The sequence below is a fragment of the Eschrichtius robustus genome, chromosome 11 (assembly GCF_028021215.1).
Source record: "Eschrichtius robustus isolate mEscRob2 chromosome 11, mEscRob2.pri, whole genome shotgun sequence".
Taxonomy (NCBI): domain Eukaryota; kingdom Metazoa; phylum Chordata; class Mammalia; order Artiodactyla; family Eschrichtiidae; genus Eschrichtius; species Eschrichtius robustus.
The window spans coordinates 19,331,899-19,352,538 of NC_090834.1; the positions used below are offsets into that span (position 1 = coordinate 19,331,899).

A 20,640-nucleotide genomic window follows, 5' to 3' on the forward strand; every position below is an offset into this window, starting at 1 on the left:
TATGTGATATGCTGTCACCAAGAAGCTCTTTGGAGACTCAGTACCCAGGGTTTTTATTGGGGGCTGCTCACATGCCTGGCATGTACCAAAATTTTAGACTCTGAGAAGGAGCAGGTGTTCAGTGTAAACCATGTTGTTTGTACAAACAGGTTAGGCACAGTGAGCCATTCTCATCATTTCAGGAAAATTTTCTATCAGTGTAGGAAACTGTCAAACATTCAAGTTCTCAGATCCCAGCCAAACAGGCTTTTCTAAGGAATACAGTCTCAGATCTGTTATGTTAACTCTTAGCCTTCGGCCAGAATGTCTTCACAGCAAAACTATTACCAGTAGGACACCACCCCTGCCCCCATCCCCACCCCCGTGTGCAGCAAGGTAAGACCAACTTGTAGTATTGATCTCAGTTATGCCTTTTAGAGGGCCTAAATTTAGTTAGTTAAAGTAAATCCCGCCAACCATGAGGTTTCTCTTAGAAAAGCAGGTGGCTTTCTCGTTCAGTTTCTGTATGGACCTTTTACATGGCCTGAGGCATCAATTCAGGCAAAGCACAACTATGGCCATAAAGTTGAATTTGACCTGAAAATTTTCCAGGGTTGAAGCAGTGTCATGATAGGGTACATACAAAAAGAAGTATAATTTCGGAGGACCCACATGGTACCCCTGGAAACAAAGAGTTTGCACTTTTTTAGGGTGCTCCAAGCAAGACGTAAATTAGATAGTATGGGTTAACAGGGCCCTCAATGTGTCCTCCCATGGGGCCTTTTACTTTAGAGTTCTCAATCTAGTTCAGTTAATTCAGTTCAGGCCTTGTTTTCAGACAGACTACCTGAAGGCAATTAGTTCCAAGCAGTTTGTTTATCCATGACACCATTTCATTTGCTTCATAGTGTGGATGACATTTAGAGGTGTTCTTTGTGGAAGGTGTAGGAATTGGGGCTGCTCGCAGCCGTCTCAGAGTACTGCTAGGTGTGATTGAAGCGCAGCATTCAGTTTGAATTCAGAGCACTCACAACAGCATGGAAAGCCAACACCAGGAGCTGGGAAAGCTTTCAAGAATACTTATGAAAAACAAAAATCATTCATGTCCTTCTCCCTGGTGCCTCACCAGGTGCTGAGTTTTATTTTTTCTCCCTTACTAAATCAGTGTGTCCCATTCAGTAATGAAAGCTTTTCACTTTTTTCCCAATCACCCAGACCTGGAGGAGGAACAAAAACATTTTTACAGAAAAATATTTTTATACAACTTAACTAGAAAGACATATGTTTAGGAATTGGTCTGGATGAAATCCCAGATTTTCAAAAATTTTCATAATAAGTTTACGTCACCCCCCACCCCTTTTGTCCTGACCATTTACCTAGTGAGCAGCCTGGAAAAGATCAGTTCCTTTCTGGAGATAGCTGTGTTTAATAATGAAGTTGCCTTACTAAGGTGTGTGTGCAAGGAAGGGTGATGTGAAAGTGAGGGAAATAAAATCAGGTTATTAATTCATTGTTGAAAACTGCAACTAATCCAGAAAGCTGGACACAAGTCCATAGCAGTGAAACATCCCTGAGAGGGGATCATGAATCCAGTCTGTAAGGAGGGAGTATGCTTTCTCCCAACTTGCAGCTTTTAGCAGTAACCACAAGTTAGGAATGCACTTTAGGTCTGTATATCTGATACAGAGGCTATCAGCAACTTGATTTCAGCTGGCCCCATCAGAGAATGAGCCCTTTTCTGTGGGCATCTGCAAGTGATTTAGATCTTCCAGCCAGAATCCATGATGTTTTCAGTTTATGGCTTCACAGAGGGTGTCTTAAATCTTCAACAGTCCACAAGTCAAAGTCCTGTTCACTGAGCATATGCCTGCTTTAGTTCAGCACAGCTTGTGTTGAGGTTTAAATAGCCCAATGTCAGACAATATCAGGTTTCAGCTTAGAGTTAGATCCAAGCAATTAGGATTTGTGAATTCAGGATTCCAAAAAAGCCAGTGACTTTTCTCGAGCAGTGGCAAAGCCAAGATGCTGCAGACCAGACAGTCATGTTCTAAGTCCAAGTGACAAGCAAGACTTTTCTAATCCCCTTTTATTTTGTCAGTCTTAGAGTTCAGATTAATCCACTCAGTAATATGCACATCATGCTGGAAAATCATCAGCCTTTCAGGGTCAGACATCTGATTTCACAAGAGCTCAGTAGCAACTAAAAACTGCTTTTTAAAACTCCAGAAGTGTATTTCTGTTTGGAAATTTCTTATGTTTTCATGTTGTCTCCCTTTTCTCTGAGATGGCAATAAGTAAAAGTAATAGTATCCATTATGGAGATGTATTTATTCTGTTTCCAGTACTCAAACAGCTCAAATTCTAATCCTTTCACCAGCAGTAAAAAGCAAGGAAATTGTCTCACTAACTTTTTTTTTTTAATTAATTAATTTATTTACATTTTATTTTTGACTGCGTTGGGTCTTCATTGAGGCGAGCGGGGGCTACTCTTCATTGTGGTGTGTGGGCGTCTCCTTGCAGTGGCTTCTGTTGTTGCGGAGCTCAGGCTCTAGGCGTGTAGGCTTCAGTAGTTGTGGCTCGCGGGCTCTAGAGCACAGGCTCAGTAGTTGTGGCGCATGGGCTTAGTTGCTCCGCGGCATGTGGGATCTTCCCGAATCAGGGCTGAAACCCGTGTCCCCTGCATTGGCAGGTGGATTCTTAACCACTGCGCCACCAGGGAAGTCTGTCACTAACTTTTTATTTTGCAACTTTTCCTGATTGATGTGATCCCTCTAGCATTTATGAAAGTACAAGCATGTAATATTTTGTATCTTTATCATACATCCAGATGCAATAGCCAAAGAATACAAAGCCATCTTTAAAACTTTCCTTGTCTCTTTTTTCTTATTACAGATTTATTCAAACTCCTAGCAATAAATTTAGCATTTACAATATTAACATTACAGTTGCTGGGAGATCCTGGCTGGAATGTAGGAGGCACGGAGAGGTTGCTGAAGCAGCAGTAGTCAGGCTGAAGAAACAGCTGGAATAGTTTCCTGTCCGTCCCTTGGTTATCTAAAATTTTCTCCAGCCCTGAGACCTAATGTAACTATTAATTCCTCCTGCTTGGAGGAGAGACCAGCACAAACATTTAACATTTTTGGTCCACCCAAAAGCTTACGTTTGAGAACTTTTGGGCCTTTTCTCCTCTTATTTGGAGGCAAGAACAAAAACCAGAGTCATCATCCATACTGGGCTTTTTCTCTCCTCACTTGGGTCAGCATGGCCAAAGCAGCTAGAAGATTTAATGAGCCAACTCTCTTGGGGTTAGATCTATCATTTTCAAATTTCATAGGTAACTTTTACCTTTCTCACAGCAGATAGCAACTCAGCTGCTGATTCATACCACGGTTGATTTCATAGCCATGCAAGTAGCAGAGGTTCATCATACTACCACTTAATCCTTCCTTTTCTCAAACAGTGCTTTCACCATGTTTAATGAATCCCACTTCTGACACCAACCATGTCAGTGGTCCTAAGACCACCCCCAGGTTCAGTGATTGTTAGGAAGACTCATAGGACTCAGCATATAGTTGTATTCATGGCTGTCATTTATTACAGTGAAGGATACAAAGCAAAATGCAACAAAGGTGCTGCATATGGTAAAGTCCAGGGGAAACCAGGTACAAGTTTCCAAGCATCTTCTCCCAGTGGAACATATCCACTTAATTCCTCCAACAACTAATTGGGACAACACATGTGAAATGCTGTCTACCAGGGAAGCTTCTTTTTTTTTTTTTTTTTTTTATTAATATTTATTTGTTTATTTGGTTACACCCGGTCTTAGGTGCGGCTCGCAGGCTCCTTAGTTGCGGCAGGCAGTCTCCTTAGTTGTGGCACGCTGGCTCCTTAGTTGTGGCATGCAACTCTTAGTTGCGGCATGCATGTGGGATCTAGTTCCCTGACCAGGGATCGAACCTGGGCCCCCTGCATTGGGAGCGTAGAGTCTTATTCACTGCGCCACCAGGGAAGTCATCAGGGAAGCTTCTTAAAGACTCAGTGCCCAGGGTTTTTACTGAGAGAGCTGGTCACAAAGGCAGCTTCTGCCTGACATGAACTAGAATTCCAGATCCTAGACAAAAAGCAAGTGTTGAACATAAATCAGGTTTTTTACATAACAATTTAGGCACAGTGAGCCATTCTTATCAGGAAATGGTGAGAACTCTCACAAAACCCAAGTTCCTATATGTCAGCCAAGGGCCAACCTTGCAACCATGTCTTCCTAAGGATAGTAGTTTCAGACTTGGTATAATTACTGTGTGTGTGTGTGTGTGTGTGCACTAGTAAAATACTATATCAATGAGTTGAAGATGTATGACTGAATAATCTATACACATTAAGCTGCTGTGCTCATTTTTTTTCTTTATCACAGAAGAAAATAGTCTAATCCTAAATAACATAGAACTTGTTGCATAATATTAACTTATATCCATGATTCTGCCTTTTGAGAAATTAGAATTCAATAAGAAACAGCTGAGACCTTTTAAAATTTCATAGCATTCATGTATACGTATATTTTTCTTAAATTATTTGATTAAATGTATTTTATGAACAATGTGTTGAATGTGGTGGGTTTTTTTGTTTTGTTTTTGCCAGTTTGTGTTAATAATATGATTTATCATGTAGAGTAATGCTTGTTCTCTGTGCATTCCTGACTGGAAAAAGGAGCATAGTGTGATGGTGTTTCCTGCTTAAAGTATACTTCTAAACAGAAATAGTACTTGCTACAGTTAGTGGCCTCAGCCCATCGTTTTTAAAAATCCTTGATCTCCTTGGAGTTACCCAAGGCTGCTCAATATGTAATCCTTTTAAGTTAAAGGATTCCTGTATGTCTTATCATGCCACACCAAAATTATAAGACCTACATTAATTAAAACCTTTCCAAATTTTAGCCTATTTAGCCATATTAATTAATAACCTTTAGGTTAGTTATATCTTTCTAAATCTAAGGTACTAAAGTAATGTTTTGGTATTAAACTACATTTACTATTTGTTGCCCTTTTCTCATAACCTGTATCATTATTTTTCACCAGGGGTACTGTTGGTGTTTTGGGTGGTTATAAGATTGTTCTGCATACTGTGGCCTGTTTATCACCTCTGGCCTTCACCCTCATAAACTCTAGTAGTGGATACTTTCTATGTACTCCTCTCCCTACCCCTCATTATTGAAAGAAAAAAAGCTCTCACTTCCAAATGTCTGAGGCAGTACTTCCCTCAGTTGAGAACTGCTGCTTTAGATACATGTTGTTTGGTTTGACTCTGGTTTGTGAAATTGAGGCTAAAATTTAAAAATAAATTATTTTCAACTTGTGAGACTTTATTTTTAAGAAAATTCATCTTTACTACAAATAATTTTTTTAATGTTTTTCTTGTTCCTAAGCTGGTTTTTATGATACCACTTTCTCCTGTTTTTTCTCCTATCTCGTCTACCTCATCTCAGTCATCTAAGCTGATTCATCCCTTTTGTGCCCGTTAAATGTTGGTTTCCTTCAGAGTTGTTTTTTTCTTATTCTTTTACCTGAGTTCTCATCTATTTAAGCAATCCAGATTATTCTCCAAACTTCCATACCCATGTGACCTATTGTTTCCTGCATACTTAAGTTCCATAAGTACTCCAAATTTAGAGTGATGAAAATCTGTTATTTATAGTCTCAAACCAAAAATCTGGGAGCTACCATCAACCTCCTGTTTTTTTACTCCTTCATATCCACTTGATTACTAGATTTCATAGACTTTTAAGTACCTCTTGAATTTCTTTCCATCCCATCTGTCTTCCCCCCCCCCCCACTCTCTTGCCTGAATGATTACAGTAGTCCCATACCTACTTTGTTGTATTTCTAGTTATCTATTGCCACACAACAAATTACCCTGAAAATTAGCAGCTTAAAACAACAAACATTTATTATCTCACAGTTTCTGAAGGTCCAAAATCTGGTTGCAGCTTAATTGGGTCTTTCTAGCTCAGGATCTCTTACGAAGTTGCAATCAAGCTCTAGGCAGAAGAACTAAGCCTATATTCAACTAGGAGTGAATGATCTTCGAAGCTTACTCATGTGATTGTTGGCAGGCCTCAGTTCTTCACTAGCTGCTCAGTTCCTCACTGTGTAGAACCCTCCATAAAGCTGTTTACTGTGTGGCAGCTTGCTTTCCCCAGAGCAAGAGAGAGTGTTCCCAAGACAGAAGTCATGGTGTTTTATAACATAATTTTGGAAGTTACAAACCATTATTTCTTTTCTTTTCTTTTTTTTTTTAAATTGGAGTATAGTTGATTTACAATGTTGTGTTAGTTTCAGGTGTACAGCAAAGTGAATCAGTTATACATATACATATATCCATTTTTTTTTTTTAAGATTCTTTTCCCATATAGACCATTTTAGAGTACTGAGTAGAGTTCCCTGTACTATACAACAGGTTCTTATTAGTTATCTATCTTATATATAGACCTTCATTTCTTCTGTATGCTGTTGATCACACAGACAAATGCCTTGTACACTGTAGGAGGGAACTATACACGGGTATGAATACCATCCAGGAGACGGGGATCATTGGGGGCCATCCTAGAGACTGTACCTTCAGAGGAAATAGATGATGCAAGGTTTAGAAGATAGCTCAAAAAGCATTCTAGTTTATATCATTAGAGAGGAATAAAATGAAAGAGACTACTTTGAAAATGAAATAGTCAAAGACCTTTGAAATAAAAAATAAAAGAGCTAAATAAAAAAAGATTGAATTAGTAATACAAAAAATAAAACGAAAGAGTTCTCCCTGAATGTAGAGCAAAGTATGGAAAATTAAATAAAAATGAAGACATATTGAGGACAGCTCTAGAATTAGGCTAACTTATACTTAAAAGGGGTTCCAGAAGGAGAGGGCAGAAAGTAGAGGAGAGGATATAGCCCCAAAGGATAAGAAGAAAATTTCCTGGGGCTGAAATCTTGTATCTCTCCACCCAACCCTCTAGATCTTCATATTGAAAGTGCTAAAAACCATGCCTACACATGTCCTTAACTTCAGAATTCCAAGGATAAAGAAAATAATCTAATTGTTGGAGGGAAAGTTACCTTTCAAGCGAAACAGACTGTCTGCACTCTTTTCATTGGCCAAATTGGATGCAGGAGGCTGACGCAGTTTTCTTCAAATATTTAAAGGGAAATTATTTTGAACTTAGTATTTTCTACCTAGTCAAGTTTTCAATCATGTTTAAGGCAAGATGAACATATTTTCAGACAAGTAAGTATTTAGAAGATTTAAGGATCCTGCATCCAGTGATGAAACAGATACCCTTTCCTCCACTATTTCCAACACTGACCATTAAAGAAATTGAATTTTACTGAACTAAACTGAAGGAGGTACTCTTGAACTAGGAATCCTGACCATGAAATGAATATGAATAGAAAAAAGCAGACACTATCTATCCAAAATTATAAAAAAGTACAAATTGAAACATTTTAGCGTGTAAAAATTGTCCCACAGAAACCAACTATGAAGTAGAACACAAATACAGCACTCCGAACTGAGTTCAGTATCCCCACACAACCATGTGGGGTTATAAAACAAACTTGAACTGAAAATTCAAAAGCTAAGGAGAGAAATCAACAAAAGTGGAGGAAATAATGAAATGAAAATTGAACTCGGAAAACAAATAGAACAAGACAAAATCATATCAGAAATTGATCATCGCAGTAGATGAAGAAAAAACAGAGAGATAATCTTTCCAAAATAAAACAGAAAAATGAAAATATTATTCTTTAAACTGATAAAGATCATCTGTAAGTAATCTAGCAGCAATATCCCAGTAATAGTATGTTGGAAGCATTCCGTTTAAATTGGGAATAAGAGCCCAGTCTCCCAGCCTCTCTTGGGAGAATGAGGCAGCTTGAGGGCTGTGGCTGAGTTGCGGTTGCTGGGTGACAAGTCGGAGCCGGGACAGGCGTAATGGCAGAAACTGCTTCTCCACTGAAGCACTTTGTGCTGGCTAAGAAGACAATTACAGCAATCTTTGACCAGTTACTGGAGTTTGTTACAGAAGGATCACATTTTGTTGAAGCAACGTACAAGAATCCAGAACTTGACCAAGTAGCTACTGAGGATGATCTGATAGAAATACAGAGGTATAAAAATAAGCTTTCCATCATTGGTGAGGTGCTGTCTCGGAGACACATGGAAGTGGCATTTTTTGGCAGGACAAGCAGTGGGAAGAGCTCTGTTATTATTGCCATGCTGTGGGATAAAGTCCTCCCTAGTGGAATTGGCCATACAACTAATTGCTTCCTGAGTGTTGAAGAAACGGATGGAGATAAAGCCTGTCTCATGACAGAAGGGTCACGTGAAAAAAAGAATGTGAAGACAGTTATTCAGCTGGCCCATGCCCTTCATATGGACAAAGACTTGAAAGCTGGCTGTCTTGTACATGTGTTTTGGCCAAAGGCAAAATGTGCCCTCTTGAGAGATGACCTGGTTTTAGTGGATAGTCCAGGTACAGATGTCACTGCAGAGCTGGATAGCTGGATTGATAAGTTTTGCTTAGATGCTGATGTCTTCGTTTTGGTTGTAAACTCCAAATCAACTCTAATGAACACAGAAAAACAGTTTTTTCACAAGGTAAATGAGCAACTTTCCAAGCATAATATTTTTATTCTGAATAGTCGTTGGGATGCCTCTGCATCAGAGCCAGAATATATGGAAGATGTATGCAGACAGCTCATGGAAAGATGCCTACATTTCTTGGTGGAGGAGCTCAAAGTTGTGGATCCTTTAGAAGCATGGAATTGTATCTTTTTTGTTTCTGCAAAGCAAGTTCTTAGTGCTAGAAAGCACAAAGCCCAGGGGATGCCAGAATGTGATGGGCACTTTTAGAAGGATTTCAGGCAAGATTACAGGAGTTTCAGAATTTTGAACAAATCTTTGAGGAGTGTATCTCGCAGTCAGCAGTGAAAACAAAGTTTGAACAGCACACTATCAGAGCTAAACAGATACTAGAAACTGTGAAAAACATAATGGATTCAGTAAACATGGCAGCAGCAGAGAAAAGGGTTTACTCAGTAGAAGAGAGGAAAGACCAAATTGATAGACTGGACTTTATCTGAAACCAGATGAACCTTTTAACACTGGATGCTAAGAAAATAATCAGGGAGGTTTCAGAGGAGGTTGCAATAAAGGTTTCATGTGCAATGACAGATGAAATTTGTTGACTCTGTTTTGGTTGATGAATTTTGTTCTGAGTTTCATCCTACTCCAAGTGTATTGAAAGTATATAAAAATGAGTTAAATAAGCACATAGAAGATGGAATGGGAAGAAATTTGGCTGATCAGTGCACCAATGAAGTCAATGCTTCAATGCTTCAATCCCAGCAAGAAATATTGAAAATTTGAAGCCATTACTTCCAGCTGGTATGCAGAATAAACTACATACACCGATTCCTTGCAATAAATTTGATCTCAGTTATGACCTAAATTGCCACAAGTTATGTTCAAATTTTCAAGACGATATTGTATTTCTTTTTTCCTTGGGCTGATCTTCACTTGTCCATCGTTTCTTGGGCCAAACAAATGCTTAGCGGGTGCTTCTAGGATTATCAGAGCCTATCTTTCAGCTTCCCAGATCTTTAGCTTCCACTTCTGCTGCTCCTACCAATCCAGAGTCACAGGAAGAACTCATGGTTACCTTAATAACAGCATTAGTTTCTCTTACATCTAGAACTTCTATGGGCATCGTTGTTGGAGGAGTGATTTGGAAAACTGTAGTCTGGAAGCGCATATCTGTTTCATTAAGTATGTATGGAGCTTTGTATCTTTATGAAAGGCTGACTTGGACCACCCGTGCCAAGGAGAGAGCCTTTAAACAGCAATTTGTGAATTATGAAACTGAAAAACTGCAAATGATTGTTAACTTCACAAGCGCCAGCTGCAGCCATCAAGTACAACAGGAAATGGCAACCACTTTTGCTCGCCTGTGCCAACAAGTTGATACTACACAAAGACATCTAGAAGAGGAAATTGTTAGATTATCCAAAGAAATAGATCAATTGGAGAAAATATAAAACAATTCAAAGTGCTTAAGAAATAAAGCTGTTCAACTTGAAAACAAGCAGGAGTTCACTAAGCAGTTTCTACATTGAAGCAATGAAGAAGAATCAACGATAGAGATTGCTTTGGTGATCATGATAGGAGAAAATGGAACTTGGTAGATTGGGACCGTTATTTTTATGAAGTGACTTTAAATATGAATTCTACTAACTGTACCTAAATAACAAATCCTTGAGTAGATCCTGGTATTGATCTATCTCAGGGTGTTTGCATTTCTGAAAAGTGTTGTGATGTCTCTTTTAGTTTTAATTTTGGGTAAAGAAAAATCCTTTGATACGTGAAAATGATGAATTAGTTTAAAGGAAAAGAACCAACTCTGCGACCCCTGAGGGGTGGGGCCTTTCTCTTAATTAGGGCTCTCTTTGTTTTTGATTCTGAAAAACTCTGCTTCCTGGCATCCAGGAGTTAGAGAATGCTTCTTTCATCTTCTTTCTCAAAACGAATTTTTGATGCCTACTTCAACGGGAATAGTCACATTTTTGCTTTATAAACTGCATTGCTCTAACCACAAAGGAGTGTGGAAATGTTCTTGAGTGTATTATTTATGCAGGTTACAATCACTTTTGCCATCCTGGCAGGTGTGTAAACCACTAATAAATAATACTGTTTTTACTCCCTCTTTTATTCCCATTAAAACTGATGTAAAACCGTAAAAAAAAAATAAAATAGGGAATAAGACAAGGTATCTGCACACTTCATTTTAATTTCCTCTAGGTTTAGAAATTTGTTGCCCTAGAATTGTAAGTAGTATACTTATATTTTATATGTGGTCATATCTCATTTTTTTATCCCTAATCCTACATATTTTCTTTAATATCCATATTAAGGAGCTGATCATTTTGTAGGTCTTTTGACATAATCAAGCTATGAAAATTACTTTGATATGATACATCAAAACGTATTGGATCCAACTGTGCAGTGCTTAAATGCTAAGGCGTTCATAGCCTTCGATGCATATATTAGACAAAAAAAGCTAAAAGTGCATGGTCTAAGTAAACCTGAAGAAAGTAGAAGGAAGGAAAGACAAAAGACAAAATTAATGAAATACAAAATAATTGTGAATAGAGAAAAGAAAAAAGGTAAAAATTAGTTATTTGGAAAGAAGAATATTTATTCCATTTTTGTTTATTATTATGTTTATAATTTGCTTCCTTATCAGTGTTTTCTTCCTGATCTCTTTGATTTATTTTATCCTTTGTCTGATTTCTTAGTTCTTTTATTGAATTCTTAATTTTAAAATTCTTTTTAATATTTTTCTTTACAATGAAAGCTTTCAAGCTACACATTTTTTTCTTAATATTGCTTTTATTGTCACGATAGTTTCTGTGGTATTCAGGGTTTTCCTTTTTATTTCTTTCTTACAGATTCTATTTTTAAAAAAATTTTAATTTAGTTTTTGGCTGTGTTGGGTCTTTGTTGCTGTGCATGGGTTATCTCTAGTTGTGGCGAGCAGGGGCTACTCTTTGTTGTGGTGCGTGGGCTTCTCATTGGCGTGGCTTCTCTTGTTGCAGTGGCTTCTCTTGTTGTGGAGCATAGCTCTAGGCATGCGGGCTCAGTAGTTGCAGCACGCAGGCCCCAGAGCGTGCAGGCTTCAGTAGTTGCGGCACGTGGGCTCTAGGGCGCGTGGGCTTCAGTAGTTGTATTGCATAGGCTCAGTAGTTATGGCTCTTGGGCTTTAGAGCTCAGGCTCAGTAGTTGTGGCGCACGGGCTTAGTTACTCTGTGGAATGTGGGATCTTCCTGGACCAGGGCTCGAACCCGCGTCCCCTGCATTGGCAGGTGGATTCTTAACTACTGCGCCACTAGGGAAGTCCCTTTATTTCTTTCTTGATTGTTAGTAATTTTTCTTTTTGTTTTTTGTTTTCCTTTGATCCATGCATTATCTAGGAGCTTAAATTTCTAGATAGTGAAAATTTTAATTATTTATTTATGGATTATAATCAGAGAAATAGCCTATAAAATTATCTTTTTAAAATTTTGTATGTATGCATGTGCTCTTAGGAAAAAATTATCTTTTTGTGAGTTGCAAGAATCTCTACCTAATAAATCATAGCCATTAATTGTATTTTTTTTTTTTGGCTGTGCCATACGGCTTGTGGGATCTAAGTTCCCCGACCAGGGATTGAACCTGCGTCTCCTGCGCTGGAAGGCAGATTCTTTACCACTGGACCACCAGGGAGGTCCCCAGAATACCTATTTTTTGCACCAGGGTCACACTATTTCTCTTTTACTTCCTGTTTAACTTGAGAAAGTTGAAACCTTTGGAATACTTCTTACCTCTTCTTCTCTCATCCCTTCTGTCTGTCCTCTTGAAACCTTTAAAAAGTTTTTTTTTTTTTTTTAATATTTTCTTCATTCATTCTTTTTTTTTTTAAATTTATTTTATTATGGCTGTGTTGGGCCTTCGTTTCTGTGCGAGGGCTTTCTCTAGTTGCCGCAAGTGGGGGACACTCTTCATCGCGGTGCGCGGGCCTCTCATTACCACGGCCTCTCTTGTTGCAGAGCACAGGCTCCAGACGCGCAGGCTCAGTAACTGTGGCTCACGGGCCTAGTTGCTCCGCGGCATGTGGGATCTTCCCAGACCAGGGCTCGAACCCGTATCCCCTGCATTGGCAGGCAGATTCTCAACCACTGCGCCACCAGGGAAGCCCCTAAAAAGTTTTTACTTCATCATTCTTCCACTCCCCAACCCCTTGATTTTTCTAATATAGTTAAGTATTTAAAAAGAATTCCCTGGGGGACTTCCCTGGTGGCGCAGTTGTTAAGAATCTGCCTGCCAATGCAGGGGTACACGGATTTGAGCCCTGGTCCGGGAAGATCCCACGTGCCGTGGAGCAACTAAGCCCATGTGCCATAACTACTGAGCATGCACTCTAGAGCCCGTGAGCCACAACTACTGAAGCTGTGCACCTAGAGCCTGTGCTCCACAACCAGAGAAGCCACCGCAATGAGAAGCCTGTGCGCAGCAATGAAGACCCAACGCAGCCAAAATAAGTAAATAAACAGAATATTAAAAACATAAATAAATAAAATAAAAAGTAAAAAGAATTCCCTGGGACTTCCCTGGTGGTCCAGTGGTTAAGATTCCACGCTCCCAATTCAGAGGGCCCGGGTTTGAACCCTGGTCAGGGAACTAGATCCCGCATGCCACATCGAAGATCCTGCACATGGCAACGAAGATCCAGTGTGCTGCAACTAAGACCTGGCGCAGCCAAATAAATAAATACATAAATAAATATTAAAAAATTAATAAATGAAAAGAATTTCCCTTAACAGCATGTCTCTTTTTGAAAACACTTAGTTATGTATTCCAAGAGCCTGTGTTCTTATCCAGATTTAATTTCAGATATTTATTGCTCATCCATTACTCCTTCCCTTTTATGTTGAAGTGCCATTTTATATAAAAGGTAAAGTGCATGAACGAGAACTACATCCACCTATATGAGTAAATAGTAGAAACGTGTTGAGTAAAACAATTATTTGAAAAAATTATTATTTGATATAATTTCTGTAACGTTCAGAAACCCTCGTAGTATGTTGTAAAACTTGAAAATAAAATGACAGATTCAGGCTTCGTTACTTCTGGGGATGGATGAGAGAGTAGGATTAGGGAGAGGAACATAGAGGTCTTTAAGGGTATTATCATCATCCAGTCCTCAAGTGTATTATAATATATTCCTCAAAATGTATATGAAAGTTGACCAGGAGACTTGACATGTTCTATTGTGTGGTGGTGAGAAGTGTTGTGTTTCAAATAAGAGTGTATTGAAGATATTCTTCCATGATGTAACAGCATATAGGAGCACCTGGAGGTTGAGGAAAGGGAGCTGGAGAAGATGTATTGATCACAAGTTTGACTCTTTGCTGGGTACCCAACTCAACACCATTCCCTCTTGCCTTATGAGACTCAAGTCACGTTTGAGCCCTTCTGACATGTACCTGCAGTGGGTTTGAGTAGGCAGGGATACTAAGGTAGTCCTATTTTGGGGAGGTATGGAACTCCTCTGCTGGGTGACTTTTGCTCTAAAACTCTTAAATAGCTTTACCAAACTTTCTTAGAACTGCCGTGTAGTCTAAGACTCTTGCTACCCAACCTTCATCCTTCCTACTCTTCCCTACAGGGATCAGACCAGCATTATGGGCTTATCTTTTGCCCAGCTTCCTGTAGCTCACTCCCCATTGTCCCTCACAGGCATTACCCTCAATAAATCTCTTGCATGTCTGATCCCATCTCTTTTTTGGAAAGCCTAAACCACTGCATGGGTCAATATGTATGAAGTGCTTGGTACATCGTAAGCAGTCAATACATGCTAGTTTGTGTTATAGTAAATTAAGTAAGAGATGTTGGTAATTTTGACTGTGGTAGTGGTGATGGATGGAAATGTCCAAATTGGAGAGACATTTAGCTGATGGATACAATAGGACTGTGATTGAATTATAAAAGGGTTAGTTTGCCCAGTTTCTTGCTTATCACTCCCCACTTCACACTTGTCAGCCAAGCCACATTGATTTGTTAATAGTTCACTGCATACACCCTAGTGATCTACAGTTCTTTACTCACATTGTGACTTCATAAAATATCCTTCCCCTACCCTCTTTAGCCTGGCAAAATCCTACTTGATCTTTGAGATAAGCTTAAGAATTAACTCTTCCAGGGAGTCTTCCCTTTTTCTCTTTACCTGTCACTTCCATCCTTTCCTCCTCCTTGGGTTCCTAAACCATCTTATGTTTATAGGCTTAGTAGTCGTAAACATATTGAAATATAATCAATCTATTTTTGTGTCAGTTTCTTCTTTTAGACTCTAGATTTCTGTAGCCATGAGGTGAGATTGCAGAGGTATTACAGGGGTCAATTAACCATTTTGTACGTTATTCAAAGAGCAATGGGAAACCGTTGGAGGATTTTAAATATAGAGGCAGTAAGATGCAAATTTGAGTTTTATGATGATCACGTTAGCTATTGTTGGATGGATTAGAGGGGTGCAAGAGTAAATTAAGGGAAATGGTTTGATGTGGGCTCTAGAGCCCAATTGCCTGTGTAATTGCCATATACTAGCTGGGTAATCTTGGGAATGTTACTTAACCTTTCTTTGCCTCAGTTTCCCCATCTGTAAAATGGCAATAAAATAGTACTACTTCAGGGTTGCTGTGAAGGTTAAGTGAGTTAAAACAGCTTAGAACAGTATTTGGCATATAGTAAGCAGTTAGCTGTTACCTATTATCTTGTTATTTAACAAATATTTGTGTGCTTAACTACATCTGCTTTGGGCCAGATACCACTATTAAGCTGAATTTAACAAATGATGAAAGTAAGTTCAAATTAATATGCAGACAGAACTTTGGATTATAATTATGTCCCTAAGAATCTGAATGTAAAACAGACTATTTGGCCATTGTTATAATGTTACAATTCTAGAGATATTTTTTGGTTTTTTTGACATTTTTTATGGTAGGGGCTCTATAAAGTACTCGGGAACATTTTTTGAATAAAAGAATCCCCAGTATAAGACTCTATCCTTTTGTTATGTTTCCTTGCTCTACAATATATTAATTAAAAAATTCACTCTGTGAACATGTATTAATATTAAATATATTTCTATAATGAATGACCTTTGGGTAAAATATGTCAGCTTTATAGTTTAAAGAGCTTTTGTTTCTGTTTATTTTAAATAAAGGAGGCACAGTGGTAATTGATGTGTAAATGTGATGAATGTATGGGGGAAACTAGGAATTTTGCTGTAATGGTATTTAAATTACAAATTTTCTAAAAAAGGATAGTTTATATATATTGTGTTATATATTAAAGGATTTATACTTGTCTTTGCACAAGAAAATATTGATAGTATTTAACTTTGGGAGTCTGATTGGGAGATCCTTTTATAATTTAAAAATTTAATCAGTAAGTGGCAAAGATTTAAGGAAAGCAATGACAAAGAAAATAGAAACAAATGTTTGTATATGAGACAGCTTACAAAGAATGCTTGGTTCATGTGAATGGATTCAAGCACCCTTAGCATGGTCCATGGAAACTGTATTGAAACAGAACAGAGTTCTGTCTTTGTTCTTTTTCCAGTGTTAATGTTTGTTTACCTGCTTTATTTTTACAGGGATGTACATGCAGTCTGTCTCTGGGATGATAAAGGCCCAGCAAAAATTCATCAGGCTTTAAAAGAAGATATTCTTGAGTTTATTAAGCAAGCACAGGCAGTAAGTTTTGCATCTATATATTGTTTAAGACTTTACTCAGAGAATATCATATTTTCTGATTTTGAATGTAGGACTTCCTGAAGTAATTTTAAAATATCACATTAACTTTTGACACACTTGCTAAATAAATTTTTTAATGAAGTGATTGTCATTTGTTGTTTTCCCCCCCACCTCACTGACATTTCTTTCAAAAGAATATATTATTATCCTCAGTTAAAAGGTGCTATAAAAAGAATTTCATTTTTAATACATTCTTTAGAAATCCCCACCACCATTATTTTTTGGCCACACATCAGTTCACATAAATCTTTTTTTTCCTCACAATTAATACCTCTTTTCAAGCTGACAGCAATTTTCTTCAGTTCTAAATACTTCTCCGACTGTATAATTTTTGGACTGTCCTTTGCATTGCTGCTGCTGAGCTGAAATTCAGCACTCTTGAGTTGATGATATGTATAACTGTTTAATATTGAAATGAAGATAGAGCTCATTTAGGCATTAGGTCAGTTATGCAAGAACTAGTTTTGTTTTTGTCTTTATTAACACCTTTGTCTTTTGGGAAAAATTAATGCAGAGGTAAAGTATTATTTCAGATCAACTCTGGCATCACTAATGCATCCTTTACCACTTTGAAGAAGGGCCTAAAGACATGAGATTATTTTCCTTTCTATAAAATGAAGTTTGAAAACTAGAGAGCTAGAATTTATTCTTTATTTGAATTTTTACATCATTGTCCTGTACAACATTAGTAAAAGTCTGTTAGAAATCTTGTTGAATATTAATGTGTTAGCAGTTGGAAATTAAAAATGAATATATAACTTAAAGGAAGATACTGAAATTGAATATGTGATTGGTATATATTTAATTCTGTTAGTAGCCACTACCATGATAAAATAAGAATGATGTCGCATTGGATATTACTTACAAAATGAAATGTTTTTTTGATGACACCATTAATTCTGCTGTCTTGATCAATGATTTTTTAAAAATTAGAGTTTTATAAGGAAATTATCTTTTTTTTTTTAGGAAATTATCTTTTAATGAAAATAAATCATCAGGTTTGCTTAGAAAAATTAAATGTTTCAATATCACAGTTTAATCAAAACATACATTTTTCTAGAACTGATTTAGGAAAACAGTTTCTGCTTGCATTGGAAAGCATATCAGCTTACCTGTTTATGACTTTTGGTGAAGATAAATTATGTTTATTTCAAATTGATAGAGCATTATTCTTTAGTTTCTGGAAATGGGCTCATAAAGAATCATCTTAGAAATATTTAGAAATATACTTCACACTAGAAAGCAAAGTATGTTCAGGGTTTGGAATGATGTTTGGAACGATCCAGGAAAGTTTGGAATGTAGACCTTAGCAAGAACTCGAGGATGGGATTTAGTGCCACTAATTCAGAGCAGTTAAATTGCAGGGCTGGCAGTGCCAGACATGGGTGTATAATTTTAAAACCTTTTAAAACTTTTAAGAAGATCCAGCTTCGTGAGTTTACTAGTCAATTACTAGAGTAATTGAGTTTATCCTGTTAGGAAGGACCAAACCTCCCAAATAGGACAGTGAGCATTAAAATGTTTATTATAGCATTATTTAAAATGACAAAAAGGAGAAATAAAAATAAATATGCAATGCTTGGAAAGTTATTAGGATATTGAATTTTTTTCTTGTTTTTTTTGTTTTGTTTTTATTTTAAGATTAATGTAACCCTTCTATTTGTATTGGGTTGGCCAAAAAGTTCATTCAGGTTTCCCGTAACAGCGTATGGAAAAACCTGAACAAACTTTTTGGCCAACCCAATACATAATTCTGTGGCTTAGCAATTTGGGCTAGGCTCACCTGATTTTGCCTGGCTTATTAATATGGCAGCAGGAAGGCTCTGCAGGGACTGGATGGTCTAAGAGAGCTTTTCTCGTATTCCTGGTGTTGGGTACTGTCCTGGCTTCCCTCTGGGGCTTTTTCCCCCTCACATGGTTTCTTGTTCTCAAGGAAGCCAGTCTTTGAGGTGATAGTGTAATCTTGCAAATCTCTTCAGGTCTTGGCTCAGTAGTCTCACAATGTCACATCTACAGCATTTTGTTGGTCAGAGTTAGTCATAGGACCAGCTAAAGTCCAGTGGTGGAGAAATAGACCAGAATCTTTTTAAAAAAAAAAAATTGAGATATAATTTACATACCAAAGCATTCACGCTTTTAAAAAGTGTATAATTCTGTGTGTTTTAGTATATTCATAAAGTTGTACAACCATCGCCCACTAATTTTAGAACATTTTCATCAGCCCAGATAGAAACTCTGTACCCATTAGCAGTTACTTCCACATGACCCCCCCCCCCCCACTTTGGCAAACACTAATCTACTTTCCCTATGGATTTGTTTATTCTGGACATTTCCTATAAATGGAATCCTACTATATGTGGCCTTTTATGACTGACTTCTTTCACTTGGGATAATGTTTTCAAGGTTCATCTATATTGTAGCATTTAGCACTATTTCATTCCTTCTTATGGCAGAATAATATTCCATTGTATGACTATGCTGTATTTTGTTTACCTATTTGTCATTGATAGACATTGGGTTCTCACTACTTTTTGTCTGTTTTGAATAATGCTGCTATGAACATTTGTGCACAAGTTTTGTTTTAGGTATAATTGACACATAACATTATACTAGTTTCAGGTGTACGACATAATGATTCAATATTTGTATATACTGCAAAATGATCACCACAGTAAGTCTACTTTCACATCCGTCACCATACGTAGTTACAAATTTTTTTTCTTGTGATGAGAACTTTTAAGATTTACTCTTCTAAGCAGCTTTCAAATGTGTACTACAATAATATTAACTGTAGTCACCATGCTGTACATTACACCTCTGTGACTTTTTAATTTTTTAAATTTATTTATTTATTTATTTTTGGCTGCATCGGGTCTTCATTGCTGCGTGTGGGCTTTTCTCTAGTTGTGGAGAGCAGGGGCTACTCTTTGTTGTGGTGCATGGGCTTCTCATTCTCATTGTGCCTGGTAGCTTCTCTTGTTGTAGAGCATGGACTCTAGGCACACGGGCTTCAGTAGTTGTGGCATGCAGGCTCAGTAGTTGTGGCTTGTGGGCTCTAGAGCGCAGGCTCAGTAGTTGTGTCGCATGGGCTTAGTTGCTCCGCGGCATGTGGGATCTTCCCAGACCAGGGCTCGAACCTGTGTCCCCTGCATTGGCAGGTGGATTCTTAACCACTGTGCCACCAGGGAAGTCCCCCTAATTTATTTTTATAACTGGAAGTTTGTACCTTTTGACCCCCTTCACCCATTTTGACCCCTCTCCTCCCCATCCCCCTGCCTGGCAATCACCAATCTGTTCTCTGTATCTGTGAGCTTGGGGTTTTTTTTGGTTGGGTTTTTTGGGGTTTGGTTTTTGATTCCACATGTAAGTGAGATCATAAGGTATTTATTTGTCTTTCTCTGTCTGACTTATTTCACTAAGCGTAATGCTCTCAAGGTATCCAACCATGTTGTCACAGATGGCAAGATTTCATTCTTTTGGATGGCTAAATGATATTCTATTGTGTCTATATACCACATTTTCTTTATCAGTTCATCCGTTGTTGGACATTTAGGTTGTTTCCATGTCTTGGCTGTTGTAGGTAATGCTGAAGTGAACATGGGGGTACATATATCATTTTGAATTAGTGTTTTTGTTTTCTTTGGATAGATACCAAAAAGTGGAATTGCTGGAAAATATGGTAATTCTATTTTTAATTTTTTGAGGAACCCCATGCGGTTTTCTGTAGTGGCTGCACCAATTTACATTCCCACCAACAGTGTACAAGGGTTTCCTTTCTCCACATCCTCAACAACACTTATTTGTTGTCTTTTTGATAATAGCCATTCTAACAGGGATGGGGTGATATCTCCTTGTGGTTTTGACTTGTATTTTTCTGGTGATTAGTGATGTTGAGCATCTTTTCATGTACCTGTTGGCCATCTCTGTGTCTTTGGGAAAATGTCTATTCAGATCCTCTGCTCTTTTTTTAAAAAATTAGTTTATTTATTTATTTACTTTTGGCTGCATTGTGTCTTCGTTGCTGAGCGTGGGCTTTCTCTAGATGTGACGAGCAGGGGCTACTCTTCGTTGCGGTGCGCGGGCTTCTCATTGCAGTGGCTTCTCTTGTTGTGGAGCACAGGCTCTAAGCGCACGGGCTTCAGTAGTTGTGGCTCACGGGCTCTAGAGCACAGGCTCAGTAGTTGTGGCACAGGGTCTTAGTTGCTCCATGGCATGTGAGTTCTTCCCAGACCAGGGATCAAACCCATGTCCCCTGCATGAGCAGGTGGAT

The 20,640-nt window shown here is 38.0% G+C and overlaps 1 protein-coding gene and 1 pseudogene across 1 annotated transcript in view; both read left to right on the plus strand.

The window, feature by feature from the left end:
- The window catches only part of CUL5 (cullin 5), a 99,627-nt gene that overhangs the window by 20,281 nt on the left and 58,706 nt on the right, over positions 1 to 20,640 (plus strand). The window contains exon 3 of the mRNA XM_068555696.1: positions 16,211 to 16,310. Coding sequence (XP_068411797.1) covers positions 16,211 to 16,310 — 100 coding nt within the window. The remainder of the gene's footprint in view (positions 1 to 16,210; positions 16,311 to 20,640) is intronic.
- LOC137771804 (mitofusin-1 pseudogene) lies at positions 7,885 to 9,467 on the plus strand (annotated as a pseudogene).